This window comes from Bos mutus, chromosome 22, assembly GCF_027580195.1.
Source record: "Bos mutus isolate GX-2022 chromosome 22, NWIPB_WYAK_1.1, whole genome shotgun sequence".
Taxonomy (NCBI): domain Eukaryota; kingdom Metazoa; phylum Chordata; class Mammalia; order Artiodactyla; family Bovidae; genus Bos; species Bos mutus.
In genome coordinates, this window is record NC_091638.1 from 12458273 (window position 1) to 12482453 (window position 24181).

At 39.5% G+C, this 24181-nt stretch overlaps 1 protein-coding gene across 1 annotated transcript in view; it reads right to left on the reverse strand.

Annotated features, from left to right (window-relative positions):
• Positions 1-203: 203 nt before the first annotated feature.
• Positions 204-24181, reverse strand: part of SCN11A (sodium voltage-gated channel alpha subunit 11) — a 141436-nt gene continuing 117458 nt past the window's right edge. The window contains exons 26-31 of the mRNA XM_070359609.1: positions 23811-24080; positions 23084-23137; positions 21629-21770; positions 15481-15581; positions 8238-8508; positions 204-1753 (exon numbers count right to left, since the gene is read on the reverse strand). Of these exons, the coding sequence (XP_070215710.1) occupies positions 723-1753; positions 8238-8508; positions 15481-15581; positions 21629-21770; positions 23084-23137; positions 23811-24080 (1869 nt within the window). The 3' untranslated portion in view covers positions 204-722. The remainder of the gene's footprint in view (positions 1754-8237; positions 8509-15480; positions 15582-21628; positions 21771-23083; positions 23138-23810; positions 24081-24181) is intronic.

Sequence of the window (24181 nt, forward strand, 5' to 3'; positions counted from 1 at the left end):
TGGCTATTGCCTTTAATTCCAACTTAGGTACCACATTTAAATCACTACTCACACAAGCACCAAACAAAAGAATTTTTAGTGTATTATACAAATGAAATGCAAACTGAAAGCTTTATTTATTTATTTTTTCCCCACATATATATAACAGATATTGCAGCTAGTGAAAGATAGGGTAGTAACTGACACAAATCATGATCGTGCTTTTAGGTTTGAAATAAACTCAAAATATTCAACATTGGCTAAAAAAATCTGCAATGAGTATTTATTGGCAGGTTTTGAATTCTCACTTAGCATGCAAAAGAGCTACATGTGATAAGCCACATACTTTTACTGGGGAAAACATCTGACAAAGGCATTGGACACAGTACTCAGGAACACATGGGAAACATGATTTAAAACTTTAATGTGTTTTTTGTTTCTTATTCTTTTGACATAATTTGAACTGTGCTTCAATCCTCACATTAGTATGTCTTCTATAGACCTTTCTAGTGTCTTTTTCTTTGTTAAAACTGTACTGGTAGTAATAGTCAGGCACCCTTATCTCTATAAGAATCCTTTGATGTGAACTCTAAAATATTTTCTTTTAGCCAGGAAAAAAAAAAAAAAATGGAATGGCGAGTTCAAAGAGTTCACTTGTTTGTACACAGAGCTGTGGATGGCTTGGAGCTCAGAGGCCAGAGTCAAGACTTGGAGGCTGTGAGGTATGGGTGGAGGTGTGGGGCTCAGTCATAATGGACCTTGCCCTCGGCCACCCCAGAGCTGGGTAAGTCTCCATTGGAGAGTGTCTGGAGGGTTGAATGAGGCCTGTCTTTCAAGGTACACCTGGTCTTCAGCATGTACTTTCGAAAGGCCTTTTGAATAACAGCAGCAGCACATCTTTCCTCTTCATTCCTTTTGGTGGTGGTGACTATGGGTTCATATAACTTCTTGAAAGGGTTGGCCTCCATGAACTTCTCTTCTATTGCTGCTTTCATGCTATCCAGGCCACTGGACTCACCAAGTACTCTCGTGGTGAAAGCGAAGAGAATATCCAAGCAATGGAGACGCTCTCCACTCACCATTGGCAAGTCCATGACTAAAAATTGGTATTTATTTGGCTTTGCCACACGCAGAGGCTCAGGAAGGGCATCAGCAAAGTCAGAAAGGGCAGAATATTTGATAAATTGTGTTGCTTCTGGGTCAAACTTTTCCCAGACTTCGTAGAACATTTCAAAGTCATCTTCACCCAAAGGGTCCTCACTTTCTTCAGTGGCTACATTGAAGTTTTCTAAAATCACAGCAATATACATGTTGACCACAATGAGAGAGGAGATGATGATATAAGTGACGAAGTAGATTATGGCTATGGTAGAGAGGTGGCAGCTCTCTGTCTTGGGGTCACAGGACTTGTTTGATTTCAACATGGGGCTGAGGAGGGCATCCCAACCTGCTGTCGTGGTTATCTGGAAGAGGCAGAGCATGCTGCTTGTAAAAGTTTGGAAGTTGAAGATGTCATCGATTCCAGACTCTTCCTTCACTTTTCGAAAAGAGTTCATACCAAAAATGGCATAAATAAACATAACCAGAAAGAGGAGAAGACCAATATTAAATAGAGAGGGCAGGGACATCATCAGAGCAAAAAGCAGAGTTCTGATTCTTCGTGCTGCTCGAACAAGTCTCAGGATTCGGCCAATCCGAACCAAGCGAACCATTCTGAACAGTGTTGGAGGGAAAGGAATCTGGGCCTCGGTTTTCAAGGCAGAAACCACGGAACCTGAAGACAAGGAGGAGGGTCAATGAATTTCCAGCAGACAGATTGATTTTAGACATAGCCTGTCTCTCCTGCTTTCAATCTTAGTGAGACCAACTTTTTACCATTACTTTTCAGCTTATGTACAAAATTAAGAATTTTTTTTACCCACATCAGGGAAAAAATATATATGTGCCTTAAACTGGAGAGCAATTTTCAAGGTTCATACAATTTAGATAGGAATTTAGATGGGACAGGACATCTAAGAAGACCCTTCAAAGAAAATAAATAAAATGTAGTTTATTACTATTTTGTAAGTTACCTAATGGACTTGAAATACATTATCATCTATGTTGGGCATTTAAAATCACGCATGGGGTAGCAAATATAACAGTTTTCCATATTTATTATATACATAGAATGGAAAACATATAAACTATTGAAGGAGTCATTTAGATTAGAATGCGAAGAGAAATTTCTTCTACTGAAGGCTGGCTTGAGTGTGAGCTATCAGTGGAAGTTGTACACCCCTAACCCCAAGGTTTCTTAAACAAACAGGTTCTTACTTTAGAGGAATTTGAACACAGCCTGCTATAGGCAAGGACAGAGCTAGAGAAAGAAGGTAGTGTTGTGATGCTTGTCAATACACTCATTCCAAGGACTTCTGGAAGTCCAAACTCAAAAAGCTACGGGAATAAATCAGAGACAGTTTCTCTGTTATTGTAAATATCCCAGAAGTGGCATCTCAAGCAGAAGTTTCTGCAGACTGCTGAATATTTGGCCTAAAACATCCTGTTTTCTCATTGCTTGCTCTGCAAGCAAGTGATACAAGAATTTAAAACAACACACATTTTGATCCAAATACTACAGAATGGCTTGAACATGCTTGCCTCATATACACAGGGCCTTGTTCTTCCTCTGAGGATCCTCTAAGGTCATTAGAGATGTAGACAGCCACTTTTTTTGAGATGTGGAATTTTTACCATTTCAGCAACAACTGGAGGAAGTCCCTCCTTTAAGGTCCACTTCCTCTGTGCATATTTCTTTGAGTAATCAAGCTCACAGTAATTTGTCTTTCCTGTGAGCTCAGTTCTTTCATGTAGCAAGTGATTTGGGGTTCAATTAATTTCTCTTTTTCTGATTCCTTAAAGTGGTAGGTCTTAATTTTGTTGTTGTTCAGTCACTCAGTTGTGTCCAATACTTTGTGACTCCTGCAGCATGCCTGTCCTTCACTATCTCCCAGAGTTTGCTCAAACTCATGTCCATTAAGTTGGTGATGTCATCCAACCATCTCATCCTATGTCACCCGTTTCTCCTCCTGCCTTCAATCTTTCCCAGCATTAGGGTCTTTTCCAATGAGTCAGCTATTTGAATCAGGTGGCCAAAGTACTGGAGCTTCAGCTTCAGCATCAGTCCTTCCAATGAAAGTTCAGGGTTGATTTCATTTAGAATTGACTGGTTTGATCTCCTGGCTGTCCAAGAGACTCTCTAGAGTCTTCTCCAGCACCATAGTTCAAAAGCATCAATTCTTCAGCACTCGGCCCTCTTTATGGTCCAACTCTCAAATGCATACATGACTACTGGAAAAACCATAGTTTTGACTATAAGGACCTTTGTCAGCAAAGTGATGTCTCTGCTTTTTAATACGCTGTGTAGTTTTGTCATAGCTTTTCTTCCAAGGAGCAAGCATCTTTTAATTTCATGGTAGCAGTCACTATCTGCAGTGATTTGTGAGCCCAAGAAAATGAAGTCTGTCGTTGTCTTCATTTTCCCCCATCTATTTGGCATGAAGTTATGGGACTAGATGCCATGATCTTCATTTTCTGAATGTTGAATTCTTAAGTCAACTTTTTCTCTCTCTTCTCTCACCTTCAAGAGGCTCTTTAGTTTCTGTTCACTTTCTGCCATTAAGGTGGTATCATTTGCATATCTGAAGTTACAGATATTTCTCAAGGCAATTTTGATTCCAGCTGTGCTTCACAGCCCAGCATTTCACATGGTGTACTCTGCATATAAGTTAAATAAACAGGGTGACAATGTACAGCCTTGACGTATTCCTTTTGAAGCAGTCCATGTCCGGTTCTAACTGTTGCTTCTTGACCTGCATACAGGTTTCCCAGGAGGCAGGTGAGGTGGTCTGGGACTCCTGTCTCTTGTAGAGTTGTCTACAATTTGTTATGATCCTCAGAGTCAAAGGTTTTAGCCTAGTCAGTGAAGCAGAAGTAGATATTTTTCCAGAATTCACCTGCTTTTTCTATGATTCAACAGATGTTGGCAATTTGATCTCTGATTCCTCTGACTTCTAAACCCAGTTTTACACCTAGAAGTTCTCAGTTCATGTACTGCTGGAGCCTAGCTTGAAGGATTTTAAGTATAACCTTGCTAACATGTAAAATGAGTGTAATTGTATGGTAGTTTGAATGTTCTTTGACATTGCCCTTCTTTGGGATTGGAATGAAAACTGACCTTTTCCAGTCCTGGGGCCACAGTTGAGTTTTCCAAATTTGCTGACACACTGAGTACAGCACTTTCATAGCATCATCTTTTAGGATTTGAAATAGCTCAGACAGAATTCCATCACCCCCATTAGCTTTGTTTGTAGTAATCAAACTTGCCATCTCCTGTTGTAGTAATGCTTCCTAAGGCCTATTTGACTTTGGACTCCAGGATGTCTGGCGCTAGATGATGATCACACCATCATGGCTATCTGTGCCACGAAGCTCTTTTTTGTATAGTTCTTCTGTGTATTCTTGCCACCTCTTCTTAATCTCTTCTGCTTCTGTTAGGTCCATACCATTTCTTTCCTTTATTGTGCCCATCTTTGCATGAAATGTTCCCTTGGTATCTCTAATTTTCTTAAAGAGATCTCTAGTCTTTCCCATTCTGTTGTTTTCCTCTATTTTTTTGCATTGATCACTTAGGAAGGCTGTCTTATCTCTCATTGCTATTCTTTGGAACTCTGAATTCAGATGGATATATCTTTCCATTTCTCCTTTGTCTTTCGCTTCTCTTCTCAACTATTTGTAAGGCCTCCTCAGACAACCATTTTGCCTTGTTGCATTTCTTTTTCTTGGGGATGGTTTTGATCACTGCCTCCTGTACAATGTTACAAATCTCTGTCCATAGTTCTTCAGGCACTCCGTCTGTCAGATCTAATCCCTTGAATCTATTTGTCACTTTCACTGTTTAATCATAAGGGATTTGATTTAGGTCATACCTGAATGGTCTAGTAGTTTTCCCTACTTACTTCAATTTAAGTCTGAATTTTACAATAAGGAGCTTATGATCTGAGCCACAGTTAGCTCCCAGTCTTGTTTTTGCTGATGATATAGAGCTTCTCCATCTTCAGCTTACAAACAATATAATCAACCTAATTTCAGTATTGACCATCTGGTGATGTCCATGTGTACAGTCGTCTCTTGTGTTGTTGGAAAAGGGTGTTTGCTATCACCAGAGCATTCTCTTGGAAAAACTCTGTTAGTCTTTTCCCTGCTTCATTTTGTACTCTGAGGTCAAACTTACCTGTCACTCCAGGTATCTCTTGACTTCCTACTTTTGCATTCCAGTCCCCTGTGATGAAAAGGACATCTTTTTTGATGCTAGTTCTAGAAGGTCTTGTAGGTCTTCATAGAAACATTCAACTTTATACTCTTCAGCGTAGTGGTTAGGGCACAGACTTGGATTACTGTCATGTTGAACAGTTTGCCTTGGAAACGAACAGAGATTATTCTGTCATTTTTGAGAATGCACCCAAGTAGTGCATTTCAGACACTTTTGTTGACTTTGAGGGCTACCCCATTTTGTCTAAGGGATTCTTGCCCACAGTTGCAGATATAATGGTCATCTGAATTAAATTTGCCCACTCTGGTCCATTTTAGTTCATTGATTCCTAAAATGTCAATGTTGACTCTTGCCATCTCCTGTTTGACCACTTCCGATTTACCTTGATTCATGGACCTAATGTTCCAGGTTCCTATGCAACATTGGTCTTTACAGCACCAGACTTTACTTTCACCACCAGACACAACCACAACTGGGCATCATTTCCGCTCTGGCTAAGCCTCTTCATTCCTTCTGGAGCTATTTCTCCACTCTTCTCCAGTAGCATATTGGACACCTAGGGGTGGGGTGAGTGTTTAATCTTTCAGTGTCATATCTTTCTGCCTTTTCATACTGTTCGTGGGGTTCTCAAGGCAAGAATGCTGAAGTGATTTGCCATTCCCTTCTCCAGTGGACCACGTTTTGTTAGAACTCACCATGACTCATTCGTCTTGGGTGGCCCTACACAGCATGGCTCATAGTTCCATTGAGTTATACAAGGCTGTGATCCATGTGATCATTTTGGTTAGTTTTCTGTGATTGTGGTTTTCATTCTGTCTGCCCTCTGAGGGATGAGGGTAAGAGTTTGTGCAAGCTTCCTGATAGGAGGGACTGGCTTCAGGGAAAACTGGGCCTTGCTTGGGAGGGCTGTACCTTGCTCAGTTAATCTTTAATCCAATTTTCTGCTGATGGGAGGGGCTGTGCCTGTAGTTTGACCTGAGGCAGCCCTGTCCTAGAGTCTTCAGTCTCCATGGTAGGCTATAGGCTGTATGGTAGGGGTAATGGCGACCTCCTTCAGTTACTGTGAGCTCTACGATGCCTGGCACTGCCTGGAAAAAGTTCAGCAAATAGTGGAATGAATGAGCTGCTCTCTGAATGTTGGAGGAAGAGCTCTTTAAGTGCTCAGATGGTTGCCCCAGACTCATTTTCTAACTTTATTGCTGCTGTCAATTTCACCAGGACTTGTGCTTGAAACTGACTAATAAAGATTAACAGTCTACTTAACCTTGGAAGGAAAGCTATGACCAACCTAGATAGCATATTATAAAGCAGAGACATTACTTTGCCAACAAAGGTCTGTCTAGTCAAGGCTATGGTTTTTCCAGTAGTCATGTATGGATGTGAGAGTTGGACTGTGAAGAAAACTGAGCGCTGAAGAATTGATGTTTTTGAACTGTGGTGTTGGAGAAGACTCTTGAGAGTCCCTTGGACTGCAAGGAGATCCAACCAGTCCATTCTAAAGGAGATCAGCCCTGGGTGTTCTTTGGAAGAATGATGCTGAAGCTGAAACTCTAGTACTTTGACCACCTCATGTGAAGAGTTGACTCATTGGAAAAGACTCTGATGCTGAGAGAGATTGGGGGCAGGAGGAAAAGGGGATGACAGAGGATGAGATGGCTGGATGGCATCACCAACTCGATGGATGTGAGTTTGAGTGAACTCCGGAAGTTGGTGATGGACAGGGAGGCCTGGTGTGCTGCAGTTCATGGGGTTGCAAAGAGTTGGACACAACTGAGCTACTGAACTGAACTGAACTAACCATAAGCATGTTGAAAGATTTATTACTAAACTTTATCTACATAAGTTTCCATGGCTAAAAAGTAGAACAGACTATGAACTGTACCATTTTCTTGGTCCCTGAAACATCTGGATTGCTGCTATCATGTTAAGAACCAAAATATTTTGATCCAGCATATCTGTTTATTGCATCCTTTCTGAGATAAAACAGAAGCTTCCACTTGTGAAATCCGTTTTCACTGCCTTCATGCTCTTTGAACAATGAGAAAAACCCATAGGCAGTTTTACGCAATTATAGTTAAATTATCAGTTTAATTAAAGCAGACTTCAAAAACCCAGAGTAAAATCTCATAGCTTAGTCATGAAGAATTTACCTTCGAAGTTAATGTATGTGCATGTGTGTGTACATGTTTCATGAAAAGGTGTATGGCAATAACCCTCTTTTTCTCCCTAGTCTTCTTCTATAAACCTTAAGGTTAATTTCTGTGCACAGTTAAGAAAAATATAGCAATTATAGAGTGAAGCTAGTTGGTGAGTGAAACCCAAGCAGTTGACACACTATGTCGTTTCCACTATAATTTAAGTTAACATGAGATACAGAAAAAAGAAAAGCACTGTTTGTCCTTATGACACACTCTTGCAAGCCCCATCCAGGTTGAGCCACGGAGGCCCTCTATAAGGAGGAGGTACAGGAAGGCCCAGCAATGTCACTGGGGCCTAGTAATTGTGATCTGACATCCAGAAGGATTTTGAACTAGGGAAAAACATGGAAACTAAATGCCAAATCCTTAAAACAAGAAATGCTCTTTAGGCCTTATAGTTGTAGAAGAAAATGGAACTTTGACTCAATTCCCTGGATAAAGCAGGTAGCCCCACAAAAACTTCTAAGTCATCTTAATTTCATCTATCCCCATTGAATAAATGATCCACATAATTACTTAACTCTGTTTCAATTGTGTAGATAATCAAGGGAGTGGAAATACTCTGTATTTTCTAGCAATTCCCCAAAGAGAATGGCATTTATTCATCTTTTTTTTTTTTTTTTTCAAAAACCACATTAAATTTAATTTTATGCTCTGTGGCTACTCTGGAGAAAATTCCAAATGATAAGACTTACAAGTTTACTTCTTGCTCTCAGACTAAAGCCCCTCTGGTTGCCAGTTTTACTTACTAACAATAGAAAGGAGCACGATCACACAATCAAATAAATTCCAGCCATTGGCGAAGTAGTATTGCCTCAAAGCAAAGATTTTGATGAAACACTCAATTGCAAAGATGACCACAAAGGCCAAGTTGAAACACTCAAGTAAATGTTTCATGGTCTCCGACTGCTTATGTGTTTCAGCCATCATGCTAAGCATGTTGAGGAGAATGAGGATGATGATAATGATGTCAAAGACCTGGTGTGTGACGAGGTCAAACACAAAGCCTTGGCATTTGTTCTGAGGAAAAAGAAAAAGGAATCATAAATCACTTGGAGTTGTAGGAATGAAATCACATACATTAAAAGGCATATACAATAGCATTTGTCCTCTCTTACAATTAGTTTCTTGGAAAATGTACACTTTTAAAGGGCAAGAAATTCTTCTAATAGATATTTTTCATTTAATTTCATTAAATTTAATTAGAAACTGGTTTTAAAGTGCAGGCATATAGCTTTAATTTCATTTTGAAACTAAATAAATACGTACATTTTTAGTAACAACATAACTTTGATGTGGTGGGTGATTTGTTTTTGTTGAAATAAAACAGCTCATGTTGGGTTTAATCATAAAAAAATGAACTTTGGTCTGTATATTTCACCTATGTCTGTATTTTGACTTTAATAATATTAATGCAGAGGATACTTGCTCACATACTTTTGCTGGACAAGACAGAATTAACATCTCCAAGCCTCCATTTGTCAGTTTAGAATAATCAGACCTTATACTTAAGCAAAACTCTGTATTCAAGCAATTCTTGAAAGCCAATTTTCTAATTCTTGTTCACTTGACAATAAGGCTAGATAAATGGGATTCTGATCCAGTGATTACTAAAATTGGAAACAGAAAAACTGATTATTTCACATGAGTACTGGTGGTGAACTTGCATATTGTTTCGTACATGGATGACCTGCTCCCAGGTAAAGGTGTGCCGATTGCTCTATTACAGGTTCTAACTCAAGTTTGCATGCCTTGTCTACCATGTGCAGTGCAGTGACTCAACTATTCCATTATTTCCTTTAATCTAATCTCTATAAGGCATGACTCTGTTGTTTGCTTAAGTGGAAACTGTTCTTTAGCACAAACTCAGACACTGGTATCGTATGGCATTCTCGACTATACATTGGTTGTTTATGTATAATATATATATATGTACCATATGTATATATTAGATTATTTCATATTATATATCATTTAATCAAAGTATGCACATAGTGTTCTTTTTAGAAAATGCACAGACCCCTAAGAATTCATCTTTATAGTCCCAGGCATCTGTTAGGGTAATCTGGGCAAAAGATGATGTTTTGTGGTGGTAACAGTAGAGAAAGACATGAGTTTTTAGGTTTAAGAACTAATATGGAATAAGAAGCAGGAGTCCAAGAGCGTTCTAATGGAGTAGATTATGGGAAAGTTAAGGCTGAGGTTATAATTTCTGCTTGGTGGTGCATTCAATCAACTGGAGAACAGCAGATGAGGAGTTTGGCAGGTGGAGATGATGGATGTGTCCTGGGCACACTGGAATTTGAGGTGCCCAGTGGGACATCCAAGGGACATGGGCAGGTAGAGGTACAGGTCTGGAGCTCAGGCAGAGAGCTGGAAAGCAAATGTGGAGTTCTATGGCATCAGTACTGATATGAACTAACATCAAGAGAGTGAATGCTGTCACTATGGGAGAGCAAGGGCAATGAGAAGAAAAAGGGTTGGAACAGCAGTAGAAGGATATTACATGTAAGCTGATGTCTTTCAAACTTTGCTCCAGGAGCTCTAAACCTTTTATCAAGGAGTCTGGAGAAGAAACTTGAAAGTCAAATGCATTTCCTATGTGAGAATGCATCGTGGAAGTCAGAAAGGACCTGGAGAAAAGATACTTTTAAGGATGCTCTCCAAGAAAGCAGAATAAGGGCTGAGAATAAATGTAAGGGCATGGTAAGCACTGGCCTTACAGTTCAACTCTAATATTGAGAAAATAGAGAAAATTAAAAATATAAGCTACCAAATGTGGTAGAGGATCAAAAAAAGTCTATGTTATTTTAAGATACATTCTATGTATTTTAATGTATTCTACATACATTCTATGTCATTTTACAGTGACTTCTATACCTCAGGATAATTTTTAAAGCCTGTAATGAAGCTATCTTGTGAGAATGCTTTAGGTAGAAATGATTCCAGATCCCTTGGTCCTTCTGCTGGAAAGAATATCCATCACTTCTCAGGTTAAAACAGCTGTACTTCCCTCTCTATGCAGTTGCTACTCCAAAGGTCAAAAGATATTATGTAGATTTTAGAAATTAAAAAAAAAAAATCTATGGGGGAGTTAAGGGCTAGCGTGTCTAGACTATAATATGCCCAGGTGTGTCTGACTCTTCATGATCCTGTGGACTGGGGCCTACCAGGCTCCTCTGCCCATAGGATTTCACAGGCAAGAATACTGGAGTGGAGTACCATTTCCTTCTCCAGGGTATCTTCTTGACCCAGGGACTGGACTCATGTCTCTTGCGTCTCCTTCATTGGCAGGCGAAGTTTTTACCATTTGTACCACCGTGGAAGCCCAGTTAAGGGCTAACAGCTGATTCAAAGTCTAAGCTCAAATTCAGACACCAGGGGATATGGTTTTGGGTTTACCTCATGCAACACTGCTCTCTGGAATATAGAGTTTAAGATAAATGCTTGGAATTAACTGAGTTGCATTTGGTTGTTGGAATCACCCATTGTGAAGCCATGATTGGAGAGCCATGCAGGAATGTCTCTGGGGTCACACCTACTCCCTGATGAGACATGCAACAAACAAGCTATAACAGATAGTTAGGAATGGAGGCGGCAGCAGCCTTGTGGGAAAGCAGTCCATGTCCACTTCAAGTCCATCTCTTGCCTTCAAACATGTCCAGTGCAGTACGTGTGTTGTGTGCTCAGACACGTCCAACTCTTTGCAACCCCATGGACTATAGCCTGCCAGGCTCCTCTGTCCATGGGATTTTCCCAGCCAGGCAAGAATACTGCAACGGGTTGTCATTTCCTCCTCCAGGGGATCTTTCCAATCCAGGAATAGAAACTGTGTCTCCTGTGTCTCTGCCTGCATTGGCAGGTGGATCCTTTTACCACTGAGCCACCTGGGAAGCCCAGGGCAGTGGAGAGGCCTAGAAGCTGCATTATGTGTCACTGCAACTTCTGTTCAGCTGTGTGCTGCGCTGCCGGCTTCACATCCTTCACGAAACAAACTAGTAAATGTCTTTTAGTTAACTCCAAATCTGGGACCAACTGGTACTGAATCATATTATGCACATATAAATAAAACTTCTCTTTGCCTTTCTTGTTGGCTCAAGTTTAAATAAGAACTTCAAAGTGCTTGCTGTTGTTTAGTCACTAACTCATGTCTGACTCTTTGTGACCCCATGAACTATAGCATGCAAGGCTCTTTCTGTCCTTCACTGTCTCCTGGAGTTTGTGTAAATTCAGGCCCATTGACTCATTGATGCCATCCAACCATCTTGCTGTCTGCCATCCCTTTATCCTTTTGCTTTCAATATTTCCCAGGATCAGGGTCATTTCCAATGAGTCAGCTCTTTGCATCAGGTGGTCAAAGTATTGGAGTTTCAATTTCATCATCAGTCCTTCCAATGAGTATTCAGGGTTGATTTTCCTTAGGATTGACTGGTTTGATCTCCTTGCAGTCATAGGGACTCTCAAGAGTCTTCTCTAGCAACACACTGAAAACACCAATTCTTCAGCACTCAGTCTTCTTTATGGTCCAACTCTCACATCCGTGTATGACTACTGGAAAAACCATAGCTTTGACTATAGAGACCTTGTTGGCAAAGTGATGTCTCTGCTTTTTAATACCCTGTCTAGGTTTGTCATAGCTTTCCTTCCAAGGAGCAAATGTCTTTTAATTTCATGGCTGCAGTCTCTGTCCATGGTGATTTGAGAGTCCAAGAAAATAAAATCTGTCACTGCTTCCACTTATTCCCCTTCTATTTTCCAAGAAATGATGTGACTGGATGTCATGATTTTTTCAATGTTGAGTTTCAAGTCAGCTTTTTCACTCTTCTCTTGCACCCTCATCACGAGGCTCTTTAGTTCCTCTTCACTTTCTGCCATTGGAGTGGTATCATCTGCATGTCTGAGGTTGTTCATATTTCTCCCAGCAATCCTGATTCCAGTTTGTGATTCATCCAGCCTGACATTTTGCATGATGTACTCTGTGCTGTGGGCTTCCCTGATAGCTTAGTTGGTAAAGAATCTGCCAAGAATGCAGGATATCCTTGTTCAATTCCTGGGACGGGAAGATCTGCTGGAGAAGGGATAGGCTACCGCCTCCAGTATTCCAGGACTTCCCTTGTGGCTCAGCTGGTGAGGAATCCACCTGTAATGCAAGAGACCGGGGTTCGATCCCTGGGTTGGGAAGATCTCCTGGAGAAGGGAAAGGCTACCCACTCCAGTATTCTGGCCTGGAGAATTCCATGGACTGTATAGTCCATGGGGTCGCAAAGAGTTGGACACACCTGAGCAAATTTCACTTTCACTCTGTGCTGTGCTTAGTCGCTCAGTCATGTCCAACTCTGTGGGCCCATGGACTGTAGCCTCCACGTCAAAGTTAAATAAGCAGGGTGACCATATACAGGCTTGTAATACTTCTTTCCCCATTTGGAACCAGTCAGTGATTCCATGTCCAGTTCTAACTGTTGCTTCTTTCTTGACCTGGTTTCTCAGGAGATAGGTAAGGTGGTCTGGTACTCCCATCTCTGTCAAAGGCTTTAGCATAGTCAGTGAAGCAGAAGTAGATGTTTTTCTGGAATTCCCTTGCTTTCTCCTTGGTCTAGTGAATGTTGGCAATTTGATCCCTGGTTCCTCTGCCTTTTCTAAATCCAGCTTGAACATCTAGAAGTTCTTGGTTCACAAATTGCTGAAGTGTTGCTTGAAGGATTCTGAGCATAACCTTGCTAGCATGTGAAATAAGCACATCTGGAACATTCTTTGGGATTTCTGTTCTTTGGGATTGGAATGGAAACTGACTTTTCCAGTCCTGTGGCCATGGATGAGTTTTCCAAATTTGCTGGCATATTGAGTGCAACACTTCAACAGCATCATCTTTTAGGATTTGAAATAGCTCAGCTGAAATTCTATCACCTCCACTAGCTTTGTTTGTAGTAATTCTTTCTAAGGCCCACATGACCTCACATTCTAGGAAGTCTAGCTCTAGGTGAGTGACCACACCATCATGGTTATCTGGGTCATTAAGACCTTTTTTGTATAGTTCTTCTATGTATTCTTGCCACTTTTTCTTAATCTCTTCTGCTTCTGTGAGGTCTTTACTGTTTCTGTCCTTGTGAAGTCACTTCAAAGTGAAATTAGTACTAGAAAATGAGTATGGTACTTGAAAGCTAGATTTGACTTAGGTAAATTGAAATTCCACATACTGTTGTCAGATGAAAACTCTATAAATATAATTTTATCATTAAACTTTTTGTAAAAATTTTTCATTGTATAAATTCTAAACAGTTGTCCTGACATTTATAGACATTTTTAGTGCAACACAAATGTTTAAACCTAGGGGGATGGATTTTGTGCCCTAAAACATACTTCTTTATTCAACAAATCACTGAAAACATACTTAATGCCAGGCTGTATTCTGATTGCTGGGAATAGCAGGAAATTAAACATACCTTTGATAATTTAGGGCTTCCCTCATAGCTCAATTGAGAAAGAATCCACCTGCAATGCAGGAGACCCCAGTTCGATTTCTAGGTCAGGAGGGCCCGGCTGGTGAAGGGATAGGCTACCCATTCCAGTATTCTTGGGCTTCCCTTGTGGCTCAGCTGGTAAAGAATCTGCCTGCAATGTGGGAGACCTGGGTTCGATCCCTGGGTTGGGAAAATCCCCTGGAGAAGGGAAAGGTTACCCACTCCAGTATTCTGGCCTGGAGAACTCCATGGGATCACAAAGAGTTGGACATGACTAAGCAACTTTCACTTTCACTTTGATAATTTGGGACCTCATGTTTGAATGAAAATCTCCAAGTCCTCTACATGCATCAGATATCAAGCCCCTCTTCCATACTGTTTTCTCAGACTTTTTGGTGCCCCTGACCTTCCTTGTCTTGAAAGCCTCCAAACTCACTTCTCAGAACTACCAACTGTGCCTGTTGTATGACTTTATAATCTAATGTTCTCAGATTCCAGCTCCTCAATGGACTGTAAGCACAGAGCAGTCCTTTAAGGAGCTCGTAAGGCAGGATTCAGCAAACTATGGCCCATAGGCCAAATCTGGTCCATCACCTATTTTAGTATAGCCCATGAGCTCAGGATAGGTTTTACTCAGAATGAGTATTGGGGAAAAAAACTCAAAAAGAATAAAATTTTGACACATGAAAATTACATGAAATCCAAATTTTGGTGTTTATAAATCAAGTCATACTGGAGCACAGCCAAGAACATTTGTTCTCTATCTATAATGATTGCTTTTGTGTTACAACATCAAAGTTGAGTAGTAACAGCAGAAACCACATGGCCTGTAAAGCTTAAAATATTTACTGTCTGGCCTTTTACATAAAAAGTGTGTCTGCTCCTAAGATGGAAAGTTTATCATAAATACTTGTGAAGTGGAAGTGAAGTATGCATGACCTCAATTTCACACCAGAGAAAGGTGGTAAAATACATTATAAATACATTTTAAATTGGCCAAGATTACATTCGAACAAGCTGCTAAATTCACATCACTGTAATGAGTATATACCGAGCAGCTCTTGTGCATGCATGCATGCTAAGTTGCTTCAGTAATGTCTGACTCTTTGCGACCTTATGGACTGTAGCCTGCCAGGCTCCTCTGGCCATGGGATTCTCCAGGCAGGAATACTGGAGTTAGTTGCTGTGCCCTCCTCCAGGGGATCTTCCCGACCCCAGGATCAAACCCGCATCTCTTACATTTTCTGCATTGCCAGGAGGGTTCTTTACCACTAATGCCACCTGGGAAGCCCAAGCAGCTCTCAGATGCTCACGAAAAAGTAAATTTAAGTTGTTGCCCAGGCATTTACTATTGAATCTGAATGTCTGATTTTCCTAAGAACTTGAGTCATACACCAGTGTACCTCGGTTCACATTGAATTCTTAGGTCAAGTCTATAAATTTAAAAATTAAAGAAGAATGGCACTACAGATATCTGAGTTCCTCATAACCACTTAATGCATCCATGTATTTAGAATCAATCAAGTGCTCTCACCTGAGGCCTTGGAATGGGCCTTTGAGGTTTTTTGGATCCTAATTTTTTCATTGCATTATAGTATTTCTTCTGTTCTTCTGTCAGAAAGACGTCTTGGCCACCTAAGTATGTGGAGAAGATGAGAGCTAATTATCATTAACAGATTTTTGGAAATGAATTCTGAATTTTCAGAAATAGTTTTAAAGTTATATTGCATTTCTATCAACAATTCCTAAAATTCCAGTTTGAAGCAGAATGAGACTATAAGGAAGGGCCTAAAGGAAACAGGGTTTAAATTAAGGATTAAGGGAGAAATGTTACTTTTATCAGTTACATGTCTCTTTTTATAATATAAATAAGACTACAAATTCTTTGCAAACATCCACAGAAGCTTTACAAAAACTGAACATACTTCAAGTTGTGTAAATCAAACTACAGTGAAACAAACATAGAAATTAGTAATAAAAATCTAAATGAAAAGTCCTAAAAAGTGACAATTAAAATTCTCCTAAATATATGAATGCATATATCACTAATAAAATTTCCAAAAACATCTGTCTAGAGCCATTCTTACAAAAAAAAAAAAAAGAGAGCTTTGAGTGTCTTCACCACTGAGTAATAAAGAACAGAAAAATGAAGAAGGATTTTCATGAAATTTGGTGGGAGAAGTGGTAAAACATCTAGAAATGCTGGATAAAATAGAACAGAATTACTTTTAAAAGACATAGCTGAACTTGCCCAAAAAGTAAGGAAAATTTCCATCATCTGAAAATCAAGAGAGAGAAAAAAGAGAAGTAAATTAGTCCTGAAGTCATGGCTGGCCTAAGGGCATTTGCTAATTTCTGCAAAAATGAGAATCTTAGGATTTAATAACTACAAGGGGGTCATGGGGAAAAGACAGTGTGGTTAGTCCAAGAACGCTGTGTGTTGGTAATGGAATTCTCCAAGTGCTGCCATTAAAGAGTGAAGAAGAAAACCAAACGTATATGTTGGGGAGAGAAGACAACCAGGACATTGTCTTAGTCTATACTCTTCACTGGTAATTTGTGAATCCAAGCCTGCCTTGATGAGGGTGTGGGGTTTAAATTTACACTACAGTATGGACCAAAAAATACAGTCCTAGAACAGTCTTTCCAACAAATGGCACCAGGAAAACTGGATACTGCTGCTACTGCTAAGTCACTTCAGTCGTGTCCGACTCTGTGCAACCCCATAGACAGCAGCCCACCAGGCTCCCCCGTTCCTGGGATTCTCCAGGCAAGAATACTGGAGTGGGTTGCCATTTCCTTCTCCAATGCATGAAAGTGAAAAGTCAACACTGCTGCTGCTAAGTCACTTCAGTCGTGTCTGACTCGGTGTGACCCCATAGATGGCAGCCCACCAGGCTCCCCCGTCCCTGGGATTCTCCATGCAAGAATACCGGAGTGGGTTGCCATTTCCTTCTCCAATGCATGAAAGTGAAAAGTCAAAGCGAAGTCGCCCAGTTGTGTCTGACTCTTAGCAACCTCATGGACTGCAGCCTTCCAGGGTCCTCCGTCCATGGGATTTTCCAGGCAAGAGTACTGGAGTGGGGTACCACTGGACATCAACATACAAAAGAATGAAGCTGAATCATTACCTAACACCATATACAAAAATTAACTCAAAATGGATCAAAGACATAAATGTAATATCTAGAACAATAAAACTCTCAGAATAAAACACAGAACAGAAGCTTCAAAGCATTAGATTTGGTAATAATTTCTTGGATATGACACAAAAGGCAAAAGAAAAAACAGATCAATTGGACTTCATAACTTTAAATTTTGGAGCATCAGAGACACTCTCAATGAAGTAAAAAGGCAACACACAGAGTGGGGAAATATTTGAAAATCATATATCTGACAAGAGATTAATATTATATAGAGGACTCTGAAAATATAAAAACAAAAAGACAAACAACCTGATTTTTAAAAGAGCAAAAGGTTTGAATAGATATTTCTCTAAAGAAGATATATGAATGGCCAATAAGCACATGAGAAAATGTTCAGTGTCACTAATCATTAGGGAAATGCAAATCAAAATCAAAATGAGATACCACCTCACATCCATTAGAATGGCTACTATCAATAACACAGCAAACAAGTGTCCGTGAGGATGTAGAGAAATTAGAAACTTTGTATACTGTACATATCACCACATGATACAGCAATGCCACTTCTATATAGACCTAAAAGAATTGAAGCAGGGTCTCAAAGAGATGTTTGCACACCCATATTCATAGGACCTTTATTCACAATAAGTAAAACATGGAAGAAACCCAACTGTCCATCAATACATGGATGAAAGAGCAGAACATGATGTATACATAGCCTTAAACAAGAAGGAAATCCTGAAATACGCAACAACATCCATGAACCTTAAGGACATTATGCTAAATGAAGTAAGCTACTCACAGAAAGACAAGCACTGCATGATTCCACTTACACGAGATACGTAGAATAGTCAAAATCATGAAGACAGAAAGTGGAATGGGAGCTGCCAGGGGCTGGTGGGAAGTACGGGAATTATTGCTTAATGGGTGTAGAGTTTCAGTCTATAAGATGAAGAGTTATACAGATGGATGATGATGATGGTTGCCCAACATTATGAATGTATTTAACATCACTGAGCTGTACATTAAAAATGGATAAGATGATAAATCTGATGTTATGACCATTTTGCCACAGTAAAAATAAATAAATAAATAAATAAATAACCCAGCCCTAGAAGTTAACCAGGTTTTTTTCATGATGCCTGGCAGATATTAACTATCTTCAGTAATCATATGCATCATGATAGTATTAATACTATTATTATGAGACTGCCCTTTGTGTGTGGTGAGATAAATAAAATGAACAGCTATGGAAATTTTAAAGGCTATCATCTTCTGTACCCACAAGAACCAGCTTTCTCAGTGTGAAAAAGAGGAGATACAGATGTACTAGTTAAATGAAAACTTTGTAGTCCTAAATTTGAAGTAGCTCTGTCCACTGAAAAAGTCTCAAAATAATCACAATGAGCATTCTAGATTGCGGTATTAGAACACCACCTCTGAGAACGCCCTAGAGAAATGGCTGATTCCAGATCTGGAGCAAAAAGTGTACAAACAATGCCTAGAACATACTGTCAATCCAGAGAGCAAGGAAGTCATCCAGTGCAAGGACCTGATTTGAATCCTAATTTGAAAAGAAGCAAACTTTAATACAATCAATCAACTAATCAGTTAAAGAATGAATAAATATTTTGAGAATATAAGAGACTGGAGGAAATTTGAACATTGACTGGATTTTTGATTAATTTAAAGAACTCATATTAAACTTTTTAGATATGATCATGGAATAGTAGTTATGTTTAAAAAGAGATATGTTCTGAAAAATTGGTGGATGAAATAATATGATGTATGTGATGCTCTATAAAAAAATCCAGTGGAAGGATCCAGTGGGGAAAGACACTGAAGGTATAAGGATGTTCTTAAATCAGTAAATATGCTGGGTGCTGGGTATTTTAGATTCATTTTACTATATTCTTGTGAGTGTTTGAGATTTTCTATAATAAAAGTAAAACAAAATGGAACAAAAATGCTATGGACTGATCAAAACAGTGATTTCAAATGCAAGTTTAAATCTAAAATCACAAGGCCTGACATTCAGATTGTAGGTATTGGTTGCAATACCTGCAATATGCAATACAAGCTGCATATTACAGAGGTGACTCCATATAGCACACTGTTGAGTAACAGCAGCCATATAGTTGCCTGGGACTGTGAATGACTCTCCCAGCAGACACTAAGAAAGCTCAGCAGTATCAGGACACATTTTAGATGGATTAAAAAAAGTTCAACATAAAAATAAAGAAGGTCACAAAACAACAAGGGAAAAACCAAAGGTGAATATTTAGCCACCTGATTTTAGGATTGAGAAATGCCTTCAGTATATAAATTCAAGAAAAGAGGGCAAAAGGACAAGATTGAAAGCTTGACTTCATACATCTGCTAAATGTCTATAAATTTAAAATGTCATTACAAAAATGTAAGAGGTAAGTCAAATTGAACATACTATATAAAACCATAATAAAAAATGATAATATAAATTTTTTTTCTAATTTTATTTTATTTTTAAATTTTAAGAGTTTTCTGTTTAAAAACAGAAAACTCAAGGAAGAAATAAATAGTTATGGCCATCAACCTGTGAAAAAGTGTTTAACTTCAGAAATGGTCAAATGAATGAATGTAAAACTGTGAGGTAACACTTTTACCCATCAAGCTAGAAAAAATAATTTAAAATTACAAAAGTCAGAACGATGAGAACAGAATAAACAGGCACTTCATGTCTTACAAAAGGAGGGTACCCAGAATAGAATTTCTGAAAGGTAATTTGACAATCTATCTTTAATGTCTTAAATTCTAGGAACTTATCCTGAGGAAATAATCAGAGATATACAGAGAGACTTTCAAGAATGTTCATGATTATTTTAGAAGAGCAAGAAATTTGGAAATGACCTAAATGTCCTTAAAAGGGGGAGTGGGGGGAATAGTTGGAATAAATTATGGTCTATCCATAATATGGGATGTAATTCATCCATGAAAATTCTTATAATAAAGATGATCTCATGATATGAACTCATAACTAATGGAGAAGACAGTTAAAAATATTATATAATCTCAACAGTGTAAAAGAAACATTTAGTATTATTTAGTAGTAACTGGAAAAGATGGTACCAAAATGATGAGGCTTAATCTAAAATAGTTATCATTTGGTGGTCACCTTATGGATGATTTAAATTTTCTTTTTCTCTTCATCTTTTTTCCACATTTACTACAATGCCCCTATAGATTATTGAATCAGAAAAATAAATATGTGTTTGTCACAACACATGGGGGAAAAAACCTGTCTCTTCCCTACCATCTTCTTTCCAAGTAAGTTCAATAAATCTGCTGAGACTTGGGTATTGAGAGGCAGGATGCAAGTTTACGGAAAGAGGAGAGTTTATAGATTTTTCCTGCACTTACAATGATTATACATCCTGATAAACCCATGTTAAGTTGAAAATATTGTATGTAACTTGAAATGCATTTAATACACTTAACCTGCTGAACATCACAGCTTAGCCTTGCCTACCTTAAACATGCTCAGAACACTTAGAAATTAGCTTTCACATGTGTGTGAAAGTCACTCAGTCATGTCTGACTCTTTGTGACCCCATGGACTATACAGTCCTTGGAATTCTCCAGGCCAGAATACTGAGGTGGGTAGCCTTTTCCTTCTCCAGGGGATCTTCCCAATCCAGGGATTGAACCCAGATCTCCCACATTGCAGGTGGATTCTTTACCAGCTGAGCCACAAGGGAAGCCCAAGAATACTGGAGGGGGTAGCCTATCCCTTCTCCAGGAGATCTTATTTGATTCCAACCCAGGAATCGAATTGGAGTCTCCTGCATTGCAAGCTATCAGGGAAGCCCAGAAATTAGATTACAGTTGGGCAAAATCATGTAACACAAACCCTATTTGAAAATAAACGTTGAATATCTCATTTAGTTTATCAAATACTGTACTGAAAGTGAAAAACAGAATGGTTGTATGGATACAGAATGTTGTAAATATATACCTACTGTTTATCCTCAGTGAGCCACGGATGATTGGGAGCTGTGGCTGCTGCCACTCAGTGTCACAGGAAAGTATTGTACTATATATCTCTAGCCAAGGAAAAGATCACAGTTCAAAACCTGTAGTAAAGTTTCTACTCAATGCGTATCATTTCTGCCTCATTGTAAAAGCTGAAAAATCATGTAAATTGAACTATCCCAAGTCAGGGATTGTACTCTTTTTATCCTGAATAACAAGATACACTTGCAAGGTTACTACAATTTGACATAAATACTAATCCTGATATTTGTTTTTCTATTAGAGTTCAACAATGGCCTTTGTTTAAGAGGGTAGAGTGAAGAATAAAAACAATGATTAATAAAACCCAGCTAATGCAGTCCCTTTTCAGCCATATCCTCAAGACTCTTTCCTTAAGAGGCTCCCTCTTCATTCCTATGCAGATGATAAAGGCTACTTTGCACAACAATCTAGAACTGATTTATGCTCCATCCAAGCTCTTTGGAGAAATGAGGAGGTAAAAATACCAAATCAGGACAATCCCCATACTTATCTTTTTCTGCTGTTGGTTGAAGTTGTCAATAATAACACCAGTAAAGAGATTCAGAGTGAAGAATGAGCCAAAGATGATAAAAACTACGAAGTAAAGGTACATGGAAGAACGTGCCTCAAACTGTGGCTGTTGTCCTTCCTGTTAGGGGTTGTTTTAATGAAAGAAGAAAACAGTTACTGGAGAAAAATATGAGCCATCCTAACTGCTTGGTAGCAGCACCATTAACCACTCAGCCTCCTCCAGTGAGCCGTGGTCCTTCAGGGAGCCCCCTTCCCCTCTTTCAGTTTCCCCCAGCGCAGCTTGAGTGGTACCATACAGTGGGGAGGGGGTGTGGCGGAGCATTTGGATTTTTCTTTGAAGCGATGGAGAATCACTGAAGGGCTGTGAGACAGGAGAGTAGCACGGTTGCGTGTGTCCTTTGAAAACGTCTCTAGGATGTCCATATAGACACATAACTGGAGGGAGCCAAACTGAGATGGCCCCCAGAGAAGGGACATGTCCATTTCACGCAAAGGAGCTTAACTACCAATCCTTGCTGAATATCTACATGGTTCCTACAGAGCCCGCTACACTATTGTGTTTAGTCTGTGCTTGTGTTCTGTCACTCTTGAATTCTGAGTGCCTGGCATAGCTTGTGACATGAGGTTCTCCACACACACTGAACAAGTGTATGAATGAATGAATGGTCAAGCTCTGGAAGGGACAAAAATGGACTACAATCCAGCTGGCCTAGCTTGAGGGATGACCGAAAGCATCCAGACCCCTTCTGTCCAAGTTCTTCACGAGGCTCTGGTTTTATTCATTTTGGGGATAGGGGTAGGAGGACCTCTCTTTTCTTTCCTCTAATCATATTCAAAGATAGAGATGAGTGTTGATAGCTCTATCATCTGCTCAAAGGACTTATGATATTTGTTACTGAACACCTGCCATAGAAACCACTGTATTGGACATAAATATTTGAAACAATTATTTTTCTCTTTTGCCTCAAACAGTACCTAACCTTAGTCCCACTTGGCTTCAGGCATCTACTTGTTTGAATTAAGGGTAGGCATTAGTCTGGAAATAATCTAATGGAAAGAAGAAATTAATATTCAGTTAATTCAACTGATAATTTAACATAAGATTATGCAGCAAGCTGATAATCTTGCAAAGGGAGGTTCAGATAGAAAGAGGAACAGAGAAAAGCTCACCTCACTTGTACCCAGGGAATTGTCAGAAAGGGAAATAGACGGAGAACATCAGAGCTGTCAGCATGCTAGGATGTAATACTCAGAGGAGGATGAATAAGAACCCTTTTAACCCCTGTTTCATAGTGTTTGTCTTAATGTAAAAAAGGCAGAGAACCCTGGCCACTGGAACTATGATGAGGGAAGTTCTAGGCTGGCCATATATAGTCATGATTCTCCTGATTTGATCTTAGCACTCTACAGCACAGTAGAACACAAGCTCACCTCTGTGGAATCAACAGCTGCATACATAATATCCATCCAGCCCTTAAATGTTGCCTGCAATGAAAGAAGAGAAACATGAACACCATTATAGGCTTGTCATCAACATACAAAAGCCAGCAAGTCCAGCGGGCAGATGTATATAAGATGATGGTCCACCCTTCCTGGACAGAATGCCTACATAAAGGAACAGCTGAAAAAAGTTCATGGGCATGTGTTTTGTATTATTTTTTCTTCATTTTCACAAGATAAAAAGTTTAAAGACAAGAGAAATTTCTGCCTTAAAAATTCCTAGAAAAGTTATGGACCAGCTGATGCAAAGAACCTGATTAAGGCTCTTTCCTGATGCCACATCTATTTGCGCTATCTGTCCAAGACCTTGCAACCACGGTTTGACATGGGACTGTTCCCACAGGGAACTGTTACTACAGGTGTGGCTTGGCATCTGAGGCTCCATGTCTCTCTGGCTGGAGCTAAGGAGAACAAGGCACCACAGGACAGAGTGTGAGGTCCAAACCCTTACAGAGTCTTGGAGGTTGAAGCTCAGTAGACAATCAAGTTGGCGATGCTCAGTGGGGAACAACTCCAGAGGGCATTAGCTCCCATGAGGAAACTGGGGTTTGATTCCATTATTTCAATGGAGTCATTATATTTTTATTAGCTGAGAAATGCTTTATGATTCTTTTAAGGGTTCTTTCCCCAGAGTGAAAAACAAACCGACAGCACTTACCACTTGCAGTAGTGCAAGGTAAGCCATTAACACGTTGTCAAAGTTGACATCCGGGGTGTCCCAATAGAAATGTCCACTTTCACATTGATTCCGGTTTGCAACAATGTTATAATCTATAACTGATTTTACATCTGTTGCATTAACACATCTTCCAAATCTTCCAGAAAACAGACTTACTCCCAGGATACAAAATATGAGCCAGAAAATGAGGCAGACAAGCAAAACATTCAGAATAGCAGGTATGGCACCTATGAGAGCATAAACTACCACCTTAAGGAAACAAAGCAGAAGAAAAACATAACAGACGTGTGAGACTCACCAAGCTCTTAATCTTCCCAGGATGGGTCTGATGTGTGGGGCTGCATTTCTTG